The following is a 20,925-nucleotide window of genomic DNA, read 5'->3' on the forward strand; positions in this document are numbered from 1 at the left end:
CAACTCCAGTTTTAGCCGGTTTAAAAAGACAGCATGGTAAAACGCTGCATTGAGTCATTATTGTTGTACCTTTTCAAAGTAAAACTGTGATACTAACTCTCCAGCAAACAGTGGTACACCCCTCTCTGAATTCTCCAATACACCTCTCCTTCCTGCCACTCTCTCATACGCTAGTTAAATATGCAGGAGGGCCGTGTGTCTGGTTACCTGATCTGCAGGTGTACTGTTTCAGCACTACACTGACCTCAGCAGGACAGATAACACACCTATTACAGGGTTACATTTCCACTGCACCCTCCACAATGCTGTGCTTAAACACACACACAGACACACATATTTTTCCATTCCCACAGAGGAAAACCAGAAGATGGATTCAATCAACCCCATTTAGGAGCGGTCCTTAACTTTGACTGATAAATGCACTTCCATTCCATTCTATTATGTCTTCCTTGATTCTCTACTTCCCTCAAATCAACACTGCATCGTCTGTTCTCTCTAGCCATCTCTTCTTTTCCATACCAGAGTGGCTGCCTGTCTGTGGGTCTGTGGCCCTCCCTTTACCCCTCCTGCCCTGAGTGAGTCAGTATCATGACTATCAGCCTCTATGGAACCTGGCTGTGAGGCATTGACCCACTCTGGTAGAGCTGGAGGGCTTTGATCCACTCTGATAGAGCTGGAGGGTTTTGATCCACTCTGGTAGAGCGGGAGGGTTTTGATCCACTCTGGTAGAGCGGGAGGGCTTTGATCCACTCTGGTAGAGCTGGAGGGCTTTGATCCACTCTGATAGAGCTGGAGGGCTTTGATCAACTCTGGTAGAGCTGGAGGGCTTTGATCCACTCTGGTAGAGCTGGAGGGCTTTGATCCACTCTGGTAGAGCTGGAGGGCTTTGATCCACTCTGGTAGAGCTGGAGGGCTTTGATCCACTCTGGTAGAGCTGGAGAGCTTTGATCCACTCTGGTAGAGCTGGAGGGCTTTGATCCACTCTGGTAGAGCTGGAGGGCTTTGATCCACTCTGGTAGAGCTGGAGGGCTTTGATCCACTCTGGTAGAGCTGGAGGGCTTTGATCCACTCTGGTAGAGCTGGAGGGCTTTGATCCACTCTGGTAGAGCTGGAGGGCTTTGATCCACTCTGGTAGAGCTGGAGGGCTTTGATCCACTCTGGTAGAGCTGGAGGGCTTTGATCCACTCTGGTAGAGCTGGAGGGCAAGATAAACTGATGGCCACGTGGACAGAGAAGGATATAAAGATGGGGGGGTGATAGGGGTCCAGACTGGGATTGACTGACTGACAGTGTGCGTGGTGTGTGTGCGTGCGTGAGATCAGGGCTGACAGATCCCATTATGGCCCACCATATCCCAGCAGCCTCTCATGTTAGAGTGAAGTGTCAAATGTCAGGTGCATTACATCCAATTATATATTGACCCTCTGTCAAACACACAATCTCACACCCACCCACTGATAGTAAATTATTTTAAAGACCCCCACCAGAGGGCAATGGGCCGCCCCTATTTCAACGTTAATTCCTGTCCTGGAGCGTAAATTCTCGTTTAGGTTCCACCTCAGAAGAATGACGCAGGCTACTAATACATATTACCTGAACTGGGTGTGGGAACGTTGTGCTGATTTCCATATGGAGTGGACCAATAACAACAAGTAGGGCAGTGACAGCTGTCAGTGTAGCTAGCATGCTAAACCTATCTAGCTAGCTAATGTTATCTGTTGTTGCGACACCATATTCAAAAGATTAGCCAACAGGCTAGGTTATGGCTGGTTCTGGAGCTGGATTTGTCATAAGCATTTAGTGAAAACTTTGCCACAGATGGATAGGGGAAACCAGTATATTTTACTTTGCCATCTTCCATAAATTGTGGCCACAAATCCGCCATAGAAAAAGAAAGAATGAGATGAAGCTTCGGTAATATGGGTAGTGTAACTATTGAACATGTGGGACTAGAGAAACGTTTTTCTACATTGTAATGGACACGGTGCAACTTTGGTAGGCTGTTGGCAGGCTATTCAGCAACGCTCCAGCAATGCCAAGTCAGCCCCATGCTCATGCCATGATTCTCACAGCTAGGGGAAGTAATGACTTTTCTTATGATGAACACTGCAAATGATATGTAACAACACCGCATCAGACACGATACACCAATACAAATGTAACAGCACAACAAAATAAATAAACGTGTGGAATTATCTTTTGCGGGTGCTTTTTCATAATAGGATAGATACTTGGTTTTCTAGTGTGGTCAAAACCATTCATCTTGGGGCCACGGGGGGAGCAGGGTTCTAAAATGCAATATCCCATGCAATTATACTATTAATAAAATGTTTTTACATCTAAAAATTTGCATGTGATATTGAATTGTGGAGCCCCGCTCCCCCTGTCACCCCAAGATGAATGGTTTTGGCCACGCTATATATACAGACTACCTAAAAAATAAGTGGTGTTTCTGATTAATAAACAATGCAATGCTGGTGGGTGGTAACTTTAAAATAAAACCCAGCCCTGAGGAAATGTAGACTGAAAATGATTAGCATGTCATCTCATAGGGAAAAACAATGCATTGACACGGATTTCCCACTTCATACTTAGACTAACATTATGACTTATTGACTTAAATCGTTGTGCAACATCATGGGTGAGCTATGGGCATGGTCTTTCAGCTCCAGCTCTTGTGGGCGTTTAAGTATGATGTATTCAGCTCACCCCTACGCCAAAATTCCTTGCACATGTATAGACTATTAGCCCTAATTTCGGCCCAAATTGCTTCCTGTAATGAAGAGTGGACATCGTTAGTGAGCCGCTCTCCGCTGCCGCGCACAAAGACATCTAAAGTATCGCTTCCAACTCCACAGAAGTTTGAAGAAAAATGCTAACCTTCCCCCCTCCTCACCCCCCGCCTTATAAAATCATTAGACCCACAGACTTCAAAGACAGAGAGATGAAAACACTGCCAGTCTCCCTCAGCCTCCCTCAGTTTCTCTCCTGCCAAGTCGCTCAAGATTTACTTAGAAATTTACTTAGAAACTGTCCCGAGGACATCGAAAGATACCTTTAAAACCCGCCAATAGGGGCAACAGTGAGCGCTATTACCATCGAATAGGCTTGGGTTTTGCTATGGTGTTGTGGCCCAATGCCAGACACTCGTTTCATTGGTTGGGGTTTCAAGCCTTAACTGGGGGAGGAGCCGCATGAAGAAGGAGGAGTCACAGTAGCAACCTAGGGTGTCCAAATCACATCCACATTTTGACATTTGGAGCAACTTCGAAATTGGACGTTTGGAGAAACGTGGATAAACGTCAGAATCTGAAGTCAAATTGGTCAACCCGTGAGCTTGTTGCTCTTTCTCCCAGACAGACCCAATGCACTAGGCCAGACAGACAAAATGGAAGGCCCTGACTAGGTAAGATCTGCACAGGCCTCTCCCTAGCCTGCCATCCTGCGTGTGTGTGTGCGCAGTATTTTAAACACTCTCACCTCGGTCTGCAGTGTGGTAGAGCGTTGCTCCTTGGCGCTGAGTGATTCTTTGAGCACCTCTATGTGCTGTTTGCAGTCTGAGTTCTGGTTGGTCAGAGCATCCAGTTTGGTCTGTAGGGCCTGCATCTCTGATTCCTTCTTATTCAGCTCCTGCTTCTGCTGGTCTACCTGTCAGTCACAACACACACACGTTAAACCATAATAAAATACCTTAGCAATTCTGAATGGAGCAAAACCGAAAGCTCCTCAAAGACCAATTACACACAACTCAAACCCAAACACATCAGACCAACACATAGAACACATCAGACCAACACATAGAACACATCAGACCAACACATCAGACCAACACATAGAACACATCAGACCAACACATAGAACACATCAGACCAACACATAGAACACATCAGACCAACACATAGAACACACACCTTCAGAGGACTGACAGGGGATATATGGAGAATCATGCTGATACAACATGCAGCTCAGGTTTGGTTGAGAGGTCAAATGTTAGTATTTTCTGCTCCAGAGAAAATATAGAATATCTTAGGTCAAAGTTTGGTCATTCTTCTCCCACTGTCAATTTATGGACGTGACACATATCCTCCAACCTCCACAATCACCTTGGAGACGTTGTTGAGTACATAAATTAAAATACATAAATAAATAAATAAATTGTAAGTCGCTCTGGATAAGAGCGTCTGCTAAATGACTTAAATGTAAATGTAAATGTAAATAAATACAACGTGGAGGGCAAACGTGGACGCACACACTCTCCAATACACACAGAGGGCCAAAATGATTCATCCTCTAGAAGACTAGAAATGTTTCTCTCTCCAAGACACACTCCTACTACTATAGGCCCCATGGAAACAACAGTCCAAACTCAGACAAGGAGAAAAATAGTTCTGAGAAGCTGTATTACACACAAATATCTGCAAGATTACTGATCGTTTTTGAAATTGTGTAATTGAAGGGAAAGAGCTGAAAGAACAGCACAGAACAACCACTAAGGAAATCAAATGGACCAGTTCGTATTTTGTCCCCCCTCTGTGTTTTTCCTGCGAGTGGGCTAGCTATGCGCACAAAGATTGTCATCTGCACTCCAGCGCCAAAAATGTGAGAGGTTGATTTCTGAGGGAGATTTGTTAATTGTGGTGCTCGGCGGGGAGCATGTCATGACTTTAGAATTCTGAGAGGGATAGAGAAAGCTGGGCCAATCACTTTTTACTCTGAGAGAGACGGGGATAGAGATGGAGAGAGAGAGAGAGAGAGATAGATGGAGAGAGAGAGAGAGATGGCGAGAGAGAGAGAGGGGGGGGAGTAGCGGAGAGATGGAGAGAGAGAGAGAGAGAAACAGGAAAAAAGAGAAAAGAGTAGAATGGGAGATATGAGAGAAGAGAGAGAGGTAAGACGGGAGAGTGGAGGGGAAAGAAAGGGGAAGAGAAAGCGGAGAGAGTGTGTAATGGAGATGGGGAGAAGAGTAAAGAGAGAAAAAGAAACAGGGGAGAGATATGAACGAGAGAAGGTAAAAGAGGGGTACTTCTGCTGAGTGGTCAGCTATCCAGGGCTGCTGGGAGAGGAGGAAGGTGGGGTGGGTGTCTAAGTGTGGTGGGGGGCCCCCGGCCCTGGAGGAGCCCAGGCCCACTGACACACGGCCTGATACCTACGGAGACAAAAACACAAAAACAACCACTAAGCTACACGCCATCACTACCTTATACTGACCTAGCATCACTAAGCTACACGCCATCACTACCTTACACTGGCCTAGCATCACTAAGCTACACGCCATCACTACCTTACACTGACCTAGCCTCACTAAGCTACACGCCATCACTACCTTACACTGACCTAGCATCACTAAGCTACACGCCATCACTACCTTACACTGACCTAGCATCACTAAGCTACACGCCATCACTACCTTACACTGGCCTAGCATCACTAAGCTACACGCCATCACTACCTTACACTGACCTAGCCTCACTAAGCTACACGCCATCACTACCTTACACTGGCCTAGCATCACTAAGCTACACGCCATCACTACCTTACACTGACCTAGCATCACTAAGCTACACGCCATCACTACCTTACACTGACCTAGCCTCACTAAGCTACACGCCATCACTACCTTACACTGGCCTAGCATCACTAAGCTACACGCCATCACTACCTTACACTGACCTAGCATCACTAAGCTACACGCCATCACTACCTTACACTGACCTAGCCTCACTAAGCTACACGCCATCACTACCTTACACTGGCCTAGCATCACTAAGCTACACGCCATCACTACCTTACACTGGCCTAGCATCACTAAGCTACACGCCATCACTACCTTACACTGACCTAGCATCACTAAGCTACACGCCATCACTACCTTACACTGACCTAGCCTCACTAAGCTACACGCCATCACTACCTTACACTGGCCTAGCATCACTAAGCTACACGCCATCACTACCTTACACTGACCTAGCATCACTAAGCTACTGTAGTGAAGCATCTTGCACTGCGATGCAGTGCCTTAGACCGCTGCGCCACTCGAGAGCCCAATTTGCCCATTATTATTTTCTAAATTATTCAAGCTCTGTCAAATTTGTTGTTGATAATTGCCAGACAACAATTTTCAGGTCATAGAATTTCAAGCATATTTAAGTAAAAACTGTAACTTGGAACATTCACTATCTTCTTGGTAAGCAACTCCAGTGTAGATGTTTTAGGTTATTGTCCTGCTGAAAGGTGAATTAATCTCCCAGTGTCTGGTGGAAAGCAGACAACCAGGTTTTCTAGCATTTTGCCTGTGCTTATTTCCATTCCGTTTCTTTTTTATCCTGAAAAACTCCCCAGTCCTTAACAATTACAAGCATACCCATAACATGATGCAGCCACCACCATGAATAAAAATATGGAAAGTGGTACTCAATAATGTCTTGTATTGGATTTGCCCCAAACCTAACACTTTGCATTCAGGAAAAAAAGTAAACTACTTTGCCACATTTTTGGCAGTATTACTTTAATGCCTTGTTGCAAACAGGATGCATGTTTTGGAATATTTTTTATTCAGAACAGGTTTCCTTCTTTTCACTCTGTCAATTATGTTAGTATTGTGGAGTAACTACAATGTTGTTGATCCATCCACAGCCATTAAACTCTAACTGTTTTAAAATCACCAAAATCCCTGAGCAGTTTCCTTCCTCTCTGGCAACTTTAAGGAAGGACGCCTGTACTGTATCTTTGTAGTGACTGGGTGTATTGATACACCATCCATAGTGTAATTAATAACTTCAGCATGCTCAAAAGGATATTCAATGTCTGCTTTTGTTTTACCCATCTACCAACAGATGCCCTTCTTTGCGAGGCATTTGAAAACATCCTTAGCTTGTGTGGTTGAATCTGTGTTTGAGGGACCTTACAGATCATTTTATGTTTGGGGTACAGAGATGATGTAATCATTAAAAAATCATGTTAAAAACTATTATTGTACACAGAGTCCATGCAACTTATTATGTGGCCTGTTAAGCAAATCTTTACTCCTGGACTTATTTAGGCTTGCCATGACAAAGCGGTTGAATACTTATTGACTCAAGACATTTCAGCTTTTCATTTGTAATTAATTTTGAATACTTAAAAAAAAGACATAATTCCACTTTGACATTATGTGGTATTGTGTGTAGGCCAGTGACACAAAATCTCAATGTAATCCATTTTAAATTCAGGCTGTAAGACAACACAAATGTGGAAAAAGTCAAGGGCTGTGAATACTTTCTGAAGGCTCTGTATACAGGATAGTATACTACTAGGTCAGGCCTGGTGGGGGCTTTGACCCAGATAAACAGCCCAGTGAGGAGCAGAGGAAACCAAAGACCCAGAGAGGCTGTCCTGTCCCTTCATCAGAGCAGCCTGTCCTCCTCTTATCAATGTCCCCCTATTTGATTCCTCCTCAGCTCACCACCAACCTCCCACACGCTGAAAGACCATGTCCCAGGGAGATACTGTAGACGAGGGATACATGTGATAAATATGACTCTGTGTGTGTGTGTGCGTGTGCGTGTGCGTGTGTGTGTGTGTGTGTGTGTGTGTGTGTGCGTGTGTAGAAAGACGAGGCGTCTGACACCAAACTCCAACCGTCAGTATGATGTATATCATTCCAGGCCAGTCTCCGTGAGGAGAGAGCTCCTTCCTCTGCTGTTGTTAGCTCATAGCCATCTGTCAAAGCCCCATTCATAAAAACATCCCTTTATGATTGCATCAGAAACTTCCCCAATGCACTGTCAAATGGGGCCTACAAAGACCCCCATTAACAAATCAAACAAACATTTTCACATGAAACGCTACTCATCAACCCCGGGCCATCACAGACACTCACACAGAGCTCTGAAACCCAACTCTGATGTTATTAAACCACTGGCCTTTCATATACCTCCATTCATCACCCCATAAAGCAATTAGAGCGGACGTTCCCATTCAAAGAAATGCTTTATGTTGATACACCGGCGGAATATTGGATGTACTATTTAGAGTACAGTATTATTACTGATGCTTGGAGTTTACTGGACAGTGTGTGTGAGTGTGTGTGTGTATGTATGAATAAACCATTAGAGAGCGCTTCCACCAGAGAAATTGAACCTTGCTCTTATAAAACTGCAGCTTCCTGTCTGACAAAGGAAGTAGTCCAAATGGACACCATCGCCTGTAAACCGATATGGCTTGTGTTTTCCATGGAGAGCTGGAGGAGAAGCAAAAGCTGAAGCCGAAAAGCTGTGCCATGGCGGTGACAAGAAGTGAAGACAGTTTGGTGATATAGTTGGTTCAGTCAAGATCTTTCCAAAGTGAGTGACGGATCAATCATTTTGGGTCTCGGCTGAAAAGCCAGAAAGTTTTGACAAGAGACAGTAGAAACAAAGGTTTCGCTCAGACAACAGTAGATGCATGCAGAGTACAGGTGATATGATACCTTGCAGTACACATACAGTTGAAGTCAGAAGTTTACATACACCTTAGCCAAATACATTTAAACTCAGTTTTTCACAATTCCTGACAATTAATCATAGTAAAAATAACCTGTCTTAGGTCAGTTAGGATCACCACTTTATTTTAAGAATGTTAAATGTCAGAATAAAAGTAAAGAGAATGATTTATTTCAGATTTTATTTATTTCATCACATTCCCAGTGGGTCAGAAGTTTACATAATCTCAATTAGTATTTGGTAGCATGGTCTTTAAATTGTTTAACTTGGTTCAAATGTTTTGAGTAGCCTTCCGCAAGCTTCCCACAATAAATTGGGTGAATTTTGGCCCATTCATCCTGACAGAGCTGGTGTAACTGAGTCAGGTTTGTAGGCCTCCTTGCTCGCACAAGCTTTTCAATTCTGCCCATAAATTTTTTCAATTCTGCCCACAGAATTGAGGTGAGGGCTTTGTGATGGCCACTCCAATACCTTGATTTTGTTGTCCTTAACCCATTTTGCCACAACTTTGGAAGTATGCTTGGGGTCATTGTCCATTTGGAAGACCCATTTAACTTCCTGACTGATGTCTTGAGATGTTGAAGTGCACCAGTCCCTCCTGCAGCAAAGCACCCCCACAACATGATGCTGCCACCCCGCTTCACGGTTGGGATGGTGTTCTTCGGCTTGCAAGCCTCCCTCTTTTTCCTCCAAACATAACGATGGTCATTATGGCCAAACAGTTCTATTTTGGTTTCATCAGACCAGAGGACATTTCTCCAAAAAGTACAATCTTTGTCCCCATGTGCAGTTGCAAACCATAGTCTTGCTTTTTTATGGCGGTTTTGGAGCAGTGGCTTCTTCCTTGCTGAGCGGCCTTTCAGGTTATGTCGATATAGGACTGGTTTTACTGTGGATATAGATACTTTTGTACTTGTTTCCACCAGCATCTTCACAAGGTCCTTTGCTGTTGTTCTGGGATTGATTTGCACTTTACGCACCAAAGTACGTTCATCTATAGGAGACAGAACACGTCTCCTTCCTGAGCGGCATGACGGCTGTGTGGTCCCATGGTATTTATACTTGCGTACTATTGTTTGTACAGATGAACGTGGTACCTTCAGGTGTTTGGAAATTGCTCCCAAGGATGAACCAGACTTGTGGAGATCTACAATTTTTTTCTGAGGTCTTGGCTGATTTCTCTTGATTTTCCCATGATGTCAAGCAAAGAGGCACTGAGTTTGATGGTAGGCCTTGAAATACATCCACAGGTACACCTCCAATTGACTCAAATTATGTCAATTACCCTATCAGAATCTTCTAAAGCCATGACATAATTTTCTGGAATTTTCCAAGCTGTTTAAAGGCAGTCAACTTAGTATAAACTTCCGACCCACTGGAATTGTGATACAGTGAATTATAAGTGAAATAATCTGTCTGTAAACAATTGTTGGAAAAATAATTTGTGTCATGCACAAAGTAGATGTCCTAACCGACTTGCCAAATGCATAGTTTGTTAAAAAGAAATTTGTGGAGTGGTTTAAAAACGAGTTTTAATGACTTCAACCTAAGTGTATGTAAACTTCCTACTTCAACTGTATGGTTAAGACATGCAGTGGATAGGACTGGAGATGAGATTTTCTAACTTGCTCTTCATGAAGTTGAAGGAGACACATACAGTAGAGACATGGTAGTGACATGCACAGAGGCCAGTAAATGAGAAAACATAAACACATGCAGTCAACACATGCACAGTTAACAGTGCTGTTGACGTGATACTTGGCTTCTTCACAACCATGCAGAAGCGACATACACAACCATAGCAACATGCGGAGATGTCAAGCAGAGTGACACTGGACCAGTGAGTATCTCGCTACCTGTTTCTTCATGAACTTGGAGTGGCTTTTGTAGACCTCCATGTGTTTGAGTTCATCCAGGCGGTCGCCAGGGTGGAGCAGCCCGCTGGTCTTCATCAACTGGACCTCATCCTCCAGGTCTCGGATGTTCCTCTCCAGAGACGATATCTTAGTGTCCTACAGTACATACAGCAGCCAAGAGGGGGAGACACCCACGTCAGCCACAGACAAGGCCATGATGGTTTGTAAAAGGTGTGAATAGAAAGGAGGTAGAGTCGAGAGGGCAAGGGTCGACACAGTCTGCCTCTCAAAGTTGATGTTTAATAAAGGGTTGATCACAAAAATGCTAAACAGAAAAGAGAACAAGCAGACATGACGTCGTGCCCAGAGACACACAGAAAGCTGAATGGGACAGTGTGAGTGAGATAGATACCAATCTATATTATTAGCTGAAAAGACAGATGTGTTATAGAGCTAGACTGACACACAGACAAAAGCACACCCCTGTCCTAGCTAGAACATACAACTGAACCAGTGACTGGCCTGAATAGGAATGGGTGGATAAAGGCCAGAGTTCTGTATAGCGACAGGTTGTATTTGTTCCGGCATGCACAGTATCTATGAGGGAATGGGAAAGGTCCTGAGCTTGTTTAGCTCCATAAGATCAGACACACGTTAAATGGTAAACCTTGGAGAAGACGAGAAGGTAATGGAATAAATGGAAGCAGATTGTATGATGGCATCGGTAGAAACCTCAGTCTGCATTCAACCATCTGACCTCCATTACTACAACTCTACTGACATCCTCCACTGACGCCCCAACATACACTATGGTATACTGCATACCATCCTACATGCACACACACACAAGATTTGACATCCTGCATGCCTACACCCAATTCACAACCCTATGCTCACACACACATCCACCCCAAACTATACCCCTTGCCCCAAGCTAGTCTGTGTGTTACAGTCTTTGTGTTACAGTCTGTGTGTTACTGTCTGTGTGTTACAGTCTGTGTGTTACAGTCTGTGTGTTACAGTCTGTGTGTTACAGTCTGTGTGTTACAGTCTGTGTGTTACAGTCTGTGTGTTACAGTCTGTGTGTTACAGTCTGTGTGTTACAGTAGCTATATGAATACACATGCAGAGAAAGACACACAAAGCAGACAAATCCAAAACAGCAACACAGCAGCAGCATGCATCATCCCATGTGTTCCTCTCAAATGTGACAAAACACACCATGTACAGAAACCACACAGAGAGTACACACAAAGAAACCAAGGAAGTGAAAATAACCTATACGAAAAATAGTGGGTCATATCTCAACACAAAGAAAGTTCCACCTTTGGCAAAACGTGATTGTTAAGGCCATTTCCAACACATGAATTATGATTTCTTCTACTTGCTACCCCATGTTCAGTTCATGTTGGGATGCAGAATCTCATCATGTTTCACTCCAACTGTCTGTGGTTAGAAACCAACGTGCAGGGAGAGAATAGTGACTGACAGACAGGTACAATCACAGCCTGCAGTAGAGACAATACACATTGAGGATTGATAAAGGTTGTATTACACACTGTAGAGGTGTGTCAGGTATTGAGGATTGCCATGGGAGGAAAATTGAGCAGATTAGAAGAGGGATGAGGAACAACCACTGTTACTACTACTGTACCTGCCAGATAACATCAGGATCAAAACAGAAAGGGGGTGCTGTGGTCTGAAATCACACAACACAAATACACACGTCTCAGACACTCATTACAACACACATGTCTCAGCACCAACAACATAACACACACATTGCCACAAACAACAAAATAAAACACTAATTACAACATAACACACGTTTTATTCACTCAGAAGTCACAACACTTGCTCTCATGACTAATACACAGAACCTTACACACAGAACATAACACACAGAACCTTACACACAGAACCTTACACACAGAACATAACACACAGAACCTTACACACACTCTGTGTACCAACCTCTAACCATCACCATAGAAAACATCTCACTCTAATCTGACTGGTTCTTCTGCTTATATCAATGTTTATTTTATTGTTTCTCTCTACTATTCCCTCAGCAATGAAGAAATGCTGCTTCAAGAACTAAAGCCACTTCCTCCTCCTAAAATGTGCGATCTGTAAATGGGAGGACAAATGGTAAAATGTGTGAAAAATAACTGTGGTTTAGCTATAAACCACACTTGGTAGAGACATGTGCTGAATTAACACAAAGCGTGTGTGTGTGTGTGTGTGTGTGTGTGTGTGTGTGTGTGTGTGTGTGTGTGTGTGTGTGTGTGTGTGTGTGTGTGTGTGTGTGTGTGTGTGTGTGTGTGTGTGTGTGTGTGTGTGTGTGTGTGTGTGTGTGTGTGTGCTTGCATGTGGAGTCAACTGCATTTTTCACAGCTCCTACTGACTTCAAAGGCCTGAGATGAGAGTGAAAGCTTCCATATGTGACATTTGAAACAAATTGAATAAGTGCTCTACTCTGGATGGGCCAATATGTCTTTCCCTGGACACGGACCCATATAGATAGTCAACACACAATCAGTCTTCAACTGGTGTGTGTGTGCGTGTGCGTGTGCGTGTGCGCGTGCGTGCGTGCGTGCGTGTGTGTATTGTAACAATATGTATGCTCTTTTGTAATGTGATCTTTCCTGAATTCAGTGAGATAATCAACCGTGCTCACCTTACAGGCTATCAATATTTCACTCTGTTTCACTATGAAACTGATACCAGATCATTAGATGAACTACTCTTGCCGTCTGACTTAAATGTGGGCCTATCAACAAGTAAGACTTACCTTCATATCAATGACAGTCTGCAGGGCCTTAGTCTTGGTGGGGTCCTGCTGGCTCCTCCTGTGCAGCTCCTGAGGAGGGACCCGGTAGAAATAAGCTTGACGACTCATCATCTTACCACATACACCACTGGCAGAGTATATCTGTCTCGGTCTGTCCATTCTTTCTCCTCTCATTCTATGTCTCACACCTTCTCTCCATTTTTCTCTTCATCTGTTATTTCTGTGAAAATCTCTCACTCTTCAGTAAGCTTCCTCTCTATCAAGTGCTCTTGTTCGCTCCTTCTCTCCCTGTCCTCGTCCTCCTCTTCGCTCCTTCTCTCCCTGTCCTCGTCCTCCTCTTCGCTCCTTCTCTCCCTATCCTCCTCCTCCTCCTCTTCGCTCCTTCTCTCCCTGTCCTCCTCCTCCTCTTCGCTCCTTCTCTCCCTGTCCTCCTCCTCCTCTTCGCTCCTTCTCTCCCTGTCCTCCTCCTCCTCTTCGCTCCTTCTCTCCCTGTCCTCCTCCTCCTCTTTGCTTCTTCTCTCCCTGTCCTTCTCCTCTTCGCTCCTTCTCTCCCTGTCCTCCTCCTCTTATTTCAGTCTGTCTCCCTCCTCTTCTCTCGGTCTTTCTCCCTAGTTAGTTGAGGAAGAGATGAATGCTGGAGGTAAAAGCAGGAGACGCTACAGGTGCATCTCTCTCTCTCTCGTCTCTCGGTTTCTCAATCCCTTCGTGTTTTGCCTCTCTCTCGCTCCCTCCCGCTCTCCTCTGTCTTTCTCTAACACGCTAAAGCATTCGCTTAGCAACACTTTCAGCAAGCTTCTGCTATCAATAATTAATGGTAACAGACACACATGCACACAAAGCTATACCAGTTAAACTCACAGTGTTTCTTTTCACGTTGAACAGGGAGTAAGGGACAGATTAAGATCCATTAAAATAAATGTCACTCAAACAAGCACAGCCACTGTTCATATATCTCTGTAATGTTCTTGTTCACTAGGATAGTGCAGAGTTCAGACAGGCACACACACAACACTCACTCACACAAAGATGTGCAATACTAGCAATACTCTTAGACCACAGTAGCACTACTGAAGTCACTACTGAAGTCACTACTGAAGTCACTACTGATGTCTATTGAATCATTGTACAACAGGTGGTAGCATCACATTCAAGTGAAGTGCCTCAGAAGGCCTGGAAGAGCCAGGACACCAGCTTTTCCCAACAAGACAGAAGTCAAAACAAAAACACAGACACACAAAGATGGAGACAGATGCAGTCAAATACAAAAATACAGACAAGGTACATAGCTACGGCCACTAGCGTTAGAGAGGAGGTCCAGAGAACAGAGACAGTTCCAGGTGGTAGAAGACAGAAACAGAAAAGTCAGGAAGAGTTGAGCTCTATGAAGACCCCTCACCAGACCAGACCAGACCACTCACCAGACCAGACCATTCACCAGACCAGACCACTCACCAGACCAGACCATTCACCAGACCAGACCATTCACCAGACCAGACACCAGACCAGACACCAGACCAGACCATTCACCAGACCATTCACCAGACCAGACCATTCACCAGACCAGAACACTCATCAGACCACTCACCAGACCAGACCATTCACCAAACCATTCACCAGACCAGACCACTCATCAGACCATTCACCAGACCAGACCACTCACCAGACCAGACCATTCATCAGACCACTCACCAGACCAGGCCACTCACCAGACCAGACCATTCACCAGACCAGGCCATTCACCAGACCAGACCATTCATCAGACCAGACTAATATTAATTCCAAATTGACCTTCCATATGTATGATTATATCCCAGATGTAACACACACACACACACGTGTGAACGTATCTTACATGACTCTACTAAGGAGAGTGTGTGAGGCTTATCTTGTCAAGCGTGTTCACTCTGGATGTGAGAGTATTACTGGTTGTCAGAGTAGACCTCAGACAGAGCCAGGACGCGCACGCGCACACACGCACACACACACAAAGAATCCACGCCACTTGTAATCCCCTCCTGGCAGAGTGTGTGTGAGTGAGAGTGTTTAAGGAGAACAATGCAAGGTCCAACAGCAGAGTGTGTGTGAGTGAGTGTGTTTAAGGAGAACAATGCAAGGTCCAACAGCAGTGTGTGTGAGTGAACGTGTCTGAATGTGTGTGTGTGTGTGTGTGTGTGTGTGTGTGTGTGTGTGTGTGTGTGTGTGTGTGTGTGTGTGTGTGTGTGTGTGTGTGTGTGTGTGTGTGTGTGTGTGTGTGTGAGCGTGTCTGAATGTGTGTGGATGTGTGTTCAGTCATCATATAGAAATATAAAAGTATGGATCTAACCAATCTTGTAACAAGTGGCTGCACCATGAACTCATTGAGAGCATGTCATCAAAGCATGGCTCTGGTCCGTATGTGTTAAAGCAGCGGGCATATGGAACAAATAGCATCAAATGTAATGCTATAATGCATCCTGTACCAAAGGAAATGAACCAAAGGTTTAACTGTAGCCCAGAGGCACTGGCGTCATAGACACACCCCCTGACCAATTACACACACCCTTCACCATCAGAAAGAGTGGGGACTTCAATCGCACGAGTAGACAAAAAGATCCCATGTGTTTAAATGTGTCTGCCTATCAGCTATAGGCTTTAAGTGCACATTCAAAAGACAAAAGGGAAAATCTGAGAAAATCAAAGCTCTCCAGATATGGGGGAGGGATGAGAGAGAGGGGAGAGGGGATTGGAGGGGTATAATTTTGTCCCGATAAACTTTTCCGCTCCAACATTCTGGGGGCTCAACAGAGCGTGGCGAGTATGCGGTGCTCAGGGTGCATGTGTGTATGTGTGTGTGAGTTTGCTGGTATTTACAGTGGAGTTTTAATGACAGCTGAGAGGCTTCGTTAGTGGAGAGAGAGAACAGCGAATCAGGAGACAGCTCTTAAAGAGTTCCGTCTGAAGAGACCAGACTACAACACGCCAATTAGTCAAACCACAACAGATACCATATCAGCCTGCAGCAAGAGGTGTGTGTGTGTGTGTGTGTGTGGGTGTGTGTGTGTGTGTGTGTGTGTGTGTGTGTGTCTCCAAACCAAAGATGGAGAGGTAACTATAATACTTGCAGGATGAACGGTAATATGAACCAGACCAAAGAGGAGAGGACAAGAGAAGAGAGGATAGGAGAGGACTGGATACGAAAGGACAGGACAAGAGAGGACAGGACAGAAGAAGACAGGAGTGACAGGAAAAGAGAGGACAGGAGATGACAGGAAAAGAGAGGACAGGAGAGGACAGGAAAAGAGAGGACAAGAGGACAGGAAAAGAGAGGACAAGAGAGGACAGGAGATGACAGGAAAAGAGAGGACAAGAGGACAGGAAAAGAGAGGACAGGAGAGGACAGGAAAAGAGAGGACAAGAGGACAGGAAAAGAGAGGACAAGAGAGGACAGGAGATGACAGGAAAAGAGGACAGGAGAGGACAGGAGAGGACAGGAGATGACAGGAAAAGAGGACAGGAGAGGACAGGAGTGACAGGAAAAGAGAGGACAGGAGAAGAAAGGTGTAGTGTAGTGTGTAATAATGTGTTGTATTGTAGATATGTTGTGGTAGTGTGTAATAATGTGTTGTATTGTAGATATGTTGTGGTAGTGTGTAATAATGTGTTGTATTGTAGATATGTTGTAGTAGAGTAGTGTGTAATACTGTGTTGTATTGTAGAAATATTGTGGTATAGAGTAGTGTGTAATAATGTGTTGTATTGTAGATATGTTGTGGTAGTGTGTAATAATGTGTTGTATTGTAGACATGTTGTGGTAGTGTAGTGTGTAGTAGTGTGTAATAATGTGTTGTATTGTAGACATGTTGTGGTAGTGTAGTGTGTAATAATGTGTTGTATTGTAGACATGTTGTGGTAGAGTGTAATAATGTGTTGTATTGTAGATATGTACTCCAACTTGTAAGTCGCTCTGGATAAGAGCGTCTGCTAAATGACTTAAATGTAAATGTAAAATGTAGTGGTAGAGTAGTGTGTAATAATGTGTTGTATTGTAGATATGTTGTAGTAGTGTGTAATAATGTGTTGTATTGTAGATATGTTGTAGTAGTGTGTAATAATGTGTTGTATTGTAGATATGTTGTAGTAGTGTGTTATAATGTGTTGTATTGTAGATATGTTGTGGTAGTGTGTAATAATGTGTTGTATTGTAGATATGTAGTGGTAGTGTAGTGTGTAATAATGTGTTGTATTGTAGATATGTTGTGGTAGAGTGTAATAATGTGTTGTATTGTAGATATGTTGTGGTAGTGTAGTGTGTAATAATGTGTTGTATTGTAGATATGTTGTGGTAGTGTGTAATAATGTGTTGTATTGTAGATATGTTGTGGTAGAGTGTAATAATGTGTTGTATTGTAGATATGTTGTGGTAGAGTGTAATAATGTGTTGTATTGTAGATATGTTGTAGTAGAGTAGTGTATAATAATGTGTTGTATTGTAGATATGTTGTGGTAGTGTGTAATAATGTGTTGTATTGTAGATATGTTGTGGTAGAGTGTAATAATGTGTTGTATTGTAGATATGTTGTGGTAGTGTGTAATAATGTGTTGTATTGTAGATATGTTGTGGTAGAGTGTAATAATGTGTTGTATTGTAGATATGTAGTGGTAGAGTGTAATAATGTGTTGTATTGTAGATATGTTGTGGTAGAGTGTAATAATGTGTTCTGTTATGTATTGTTTTATTGTATATAATTGTGATTGAACCCCAGGAAGAGTAGCTGCTCTATCAAGTAATGGGGATCCAGAATAAATATAAAAATACAGGAGAGGACAGGACAGGAGAGGATAGCAGAGGACAGGAGAGGATAGCAGAGGACAGGAGAGGAGAGGACAGGAGAAGATAGCAGAGGACAGGAGAGGACAGGAGAGGACAGGAGAGGATAGCAGAGGACAGGAGAGGACAGCAGAGGACAGGAGAGGAGAGGACATGAGAGGATAGCAGAGGACAGGAGAGGACAGGAGAGGATAGCAGAGGATAGGAGAGGACAGCAGAGGACAGGAAAGGAGAGGACAGGACAAAAGAGCAGAGGACAGGAGAGGATAGCAGAGAACAGGATAGGACAGGAGAGGATAGCAGAGGACAGGAGAGGACAGCAGAGGACAGGAGAGGACAGGAAAGGAGAGGACAGGACAACAGAGCAGAGGACAGGATAGGACAGGAGAGGACAGGAGGGCAGAGGACAGGACAGGATAGGATAGAACAGGAGAGGACAGGACAGGAGGGCAGAGGACAGGACAGGAGAGTTAATGAAGGGATTGGCTCAGAAAGTAGAACTCCCACATTTCCCATCAATGGTCTGAACAACTGACATTTCTGATGTTTCAGTCAGAAGGTTTTAAAAAAAGAAAGAGAGAGGGTAAGAGATTGGGGGTGAGAGAGAGAGAAAGAGACCTCTGTCAGAAGCAGCCAAAAACAGCCAGGTCAGCCCCTGAAACAAGCCCTGTGAAAACAGGAGAGCTGGAGGACGTTGGTTCTGCCCGTCCTACTCACTCCCATTCTCACGCAGTCTTCTAATGCTAGATTCCAAAGAGAATAGCTGGGAAAAGGTGTGTTTATTTGTTTTTAAGTGTGTTCAGGCTGGGGGGGCCTGCTGGGTTCAGGCTGGGGGAGCCTGCTGGGTTCAGGCTGGGGGAGCCTGCTGGGTTCAGGCTGGGGGAGCCTGCTGGGTAGGCTGGGGGAGCCTGCTGGGTTCAGGCTGGGGGAGCCTGCTGGGTTCAGGCTGGGGGAGCCTGCTGGGTTCAGGCTGGGGGAGCCTGCTGGGTTCAGGCTGGGGGAGGAATAGGCCAGCGCAGCGCCTGTTATTATTGGGTCCTGTGGGAAGAAACGGCTGGGGAGAGTCGATTAGGCCTAGATTTATGCCTCTGACAGTCTGTGTGTGCGTGTGCGTGTGTGTGTTGCTTGCTGCTATCGATGGCCTCAGTGGACACTTTACAGATCCTGTCTCTCACTGAGCCTGTGATAAGAGTAAAACACCAGTCAAGTGGCTCCCGAGTGGCAAAGCGGTCTAAGAGACTGCATCTCAATGCTAGAGACGTCACTACAGACCCTGGTTCGATTCCAGGCTGTATCACAACCGGCCGTGATTGGGAGTCCCATAGGGCGGCGCACAATTGGCCCAGCGTCATCCGGGTTTCGCCGGGGTTAGCCGTCATAGTAAATAATAATGTTCTTAACTGACATGCCTAGTTAAATAAAGGTTAAATAAAATATAAATAAAAGGACCCTGTATAAAACCTGGTTAAATCCTGCCACTCAGTGGAGAAGTTAAGTATTGCAAAAAAAGCCATGGGTGGATTTACCTTAGTGTAAATGCACGCACGCACGCACACACACACACACACACACACACACACACACACACACACACACACACACACACACACACACACACACACACACACACACACACACACACACACACACACACACACACACACACACACACACACACGGGGCTATTTAAGGAAAGAGCAGCTCAGGTCAGGGAAACCCCTCAGAAAATCCAGGAATTAAAATGAGATATAAAATAAATAAAGTGTGTGGGGTCCTTAGACAAGCACACAGACAGGTGTGCACATACAAGTGCCTGTATGATGGTGCTGTGTCTGTTCCTTCTCACTTCTGACAGACATAACACAATCTGACAGCTCTGTACCACACCAGGAAACAGGGGAGTTACACCCCACACACACACAGTAATATGCAATACCGGGAGCACTACTCTTTTACTAGACTTTCACACCAGCCAGATGGTTCAATTCTACACATTTGGGTAAGATCTGTCAGTCCTGTTGTAAAGGATACGAGACACAGAGAGAGAGAGAGAGAGAGAGAGAGAGAGAGAGAGAGAGAGAGAGAGAGAGAGAGAGAGAGAGAGAGAGAGAGAGAGAGAGAGAGAGAGAGAGAGAGAGAGAGAGAGAGAGACACAAAGACACAGAGAGAGAGACACAAAGACACAGAGAGAGAGAGAGAGAGAGAGAGAGAGAGAGAGAGAGAGAGAGAGAGAGAGAGAGAGAGAGAGACAGAGAGACAGACAGAGAGAGAGAGAGAGAGAGAGAGAGAATTGGCGCGGGCACTAGAACAGTCTGCAGCACCCGGTCTCACCCTACTAGAATCCGAAGTCAAATGTCTACTGTTTGCTGATGATCTGGTGCTTCTGTCACCAACCAAGGAGGGCCTACAGCAGCACCTAGATCTTCTGCACAGATTCTGTCAGACCTGGGCCCTGACAGTAAATCTCAGTAAGACCAAAATAATGGTGTTCCAAAAAAGGTCCAGTCACCAGGACCACAAATTCCATCTAGACACCGTTGCCCTAGAGCACACAAAAAACTATACATACCTCGGCCTAAACATCAGCACCACAGGTAACTTCCACAAAGCTGTGAACGATCTGAGAGACAAGGCAAGAAGGGCCTTCTATGCCATCAAAAGGAACATAAATTTCAACATACCAATTAGGATCTGGCTAAAAATACTTGAATCAGTCATAGAGCCCATTGCCCTTTATGGTTGTGAGGTCTGGGGTCCGCTCACCAACCAAGATTTCACAAAATGGGACAAACACCAAATTGAGACTCTGCATGCAGAATTCTGCAAAAATATCCTCCGTGTACAACGTAGAACACCAAATAATGCATGCAGAGCAGAATTAGGCCGATACCCACTAATTATCAAAATCCAGAAAAGAGCCGTTAAATTCTACAACCACCTAAAAGGAAGCGATTCCCAAACCTTCCATAACAAAGCCATCACCTACAGAGAGATGAACCTGGAGAAGAG

At 44.6% G+C, this 20,925-nt stretch overlaps 1 protein-coding gene across 1 annotated transcript in view; it reads right to left on the bottom strand.

Moving 5' to 3' along the window:
• The window catches only part of LOC139542954 (ERC protein 2-like), a 440,697-nt gene that overhangs the window by 371,567 nt on the left and 48,205 nt on the right, over positions 1–20,925 (bottom strand). Inside the window, exons 4-6 of the mRNA XM_071348974.1 lie at positions 13,110–13,178; positions 10,316–10,471; positions 3,481–3,648 (exon numbers count right to left, since the gene is read on the bottom strand). Of these exons, the coding sequence (XP_071205075.1) occupies positions 3,481–3,648; positions 10,316–10,471; positions 13,110–13,178 (393 nt within the window). The remainder of the gene's footprint in view (positions 1–3,480; positions 3,649–10,315; positions 10,472–13,109; positions 13,179–20,925) is intronic.

The sequence above is a fragment of the Salvelinus alpinus genome, chromosome 17, assembly GCF_045679555.1.
Source record: "Salvelinus alpinus chromosome 17, SLU_Salpinus.1, whole genome shotgun sequence".
In the NCBI taxonomy this organism is placed as follows: domain Eukaryota; kingdom Metazoa; phylum Chordata; class Actinopteri; order Salmoniformes; family Salmonidae; genus Salvelinus; species Salvelinus alpinus.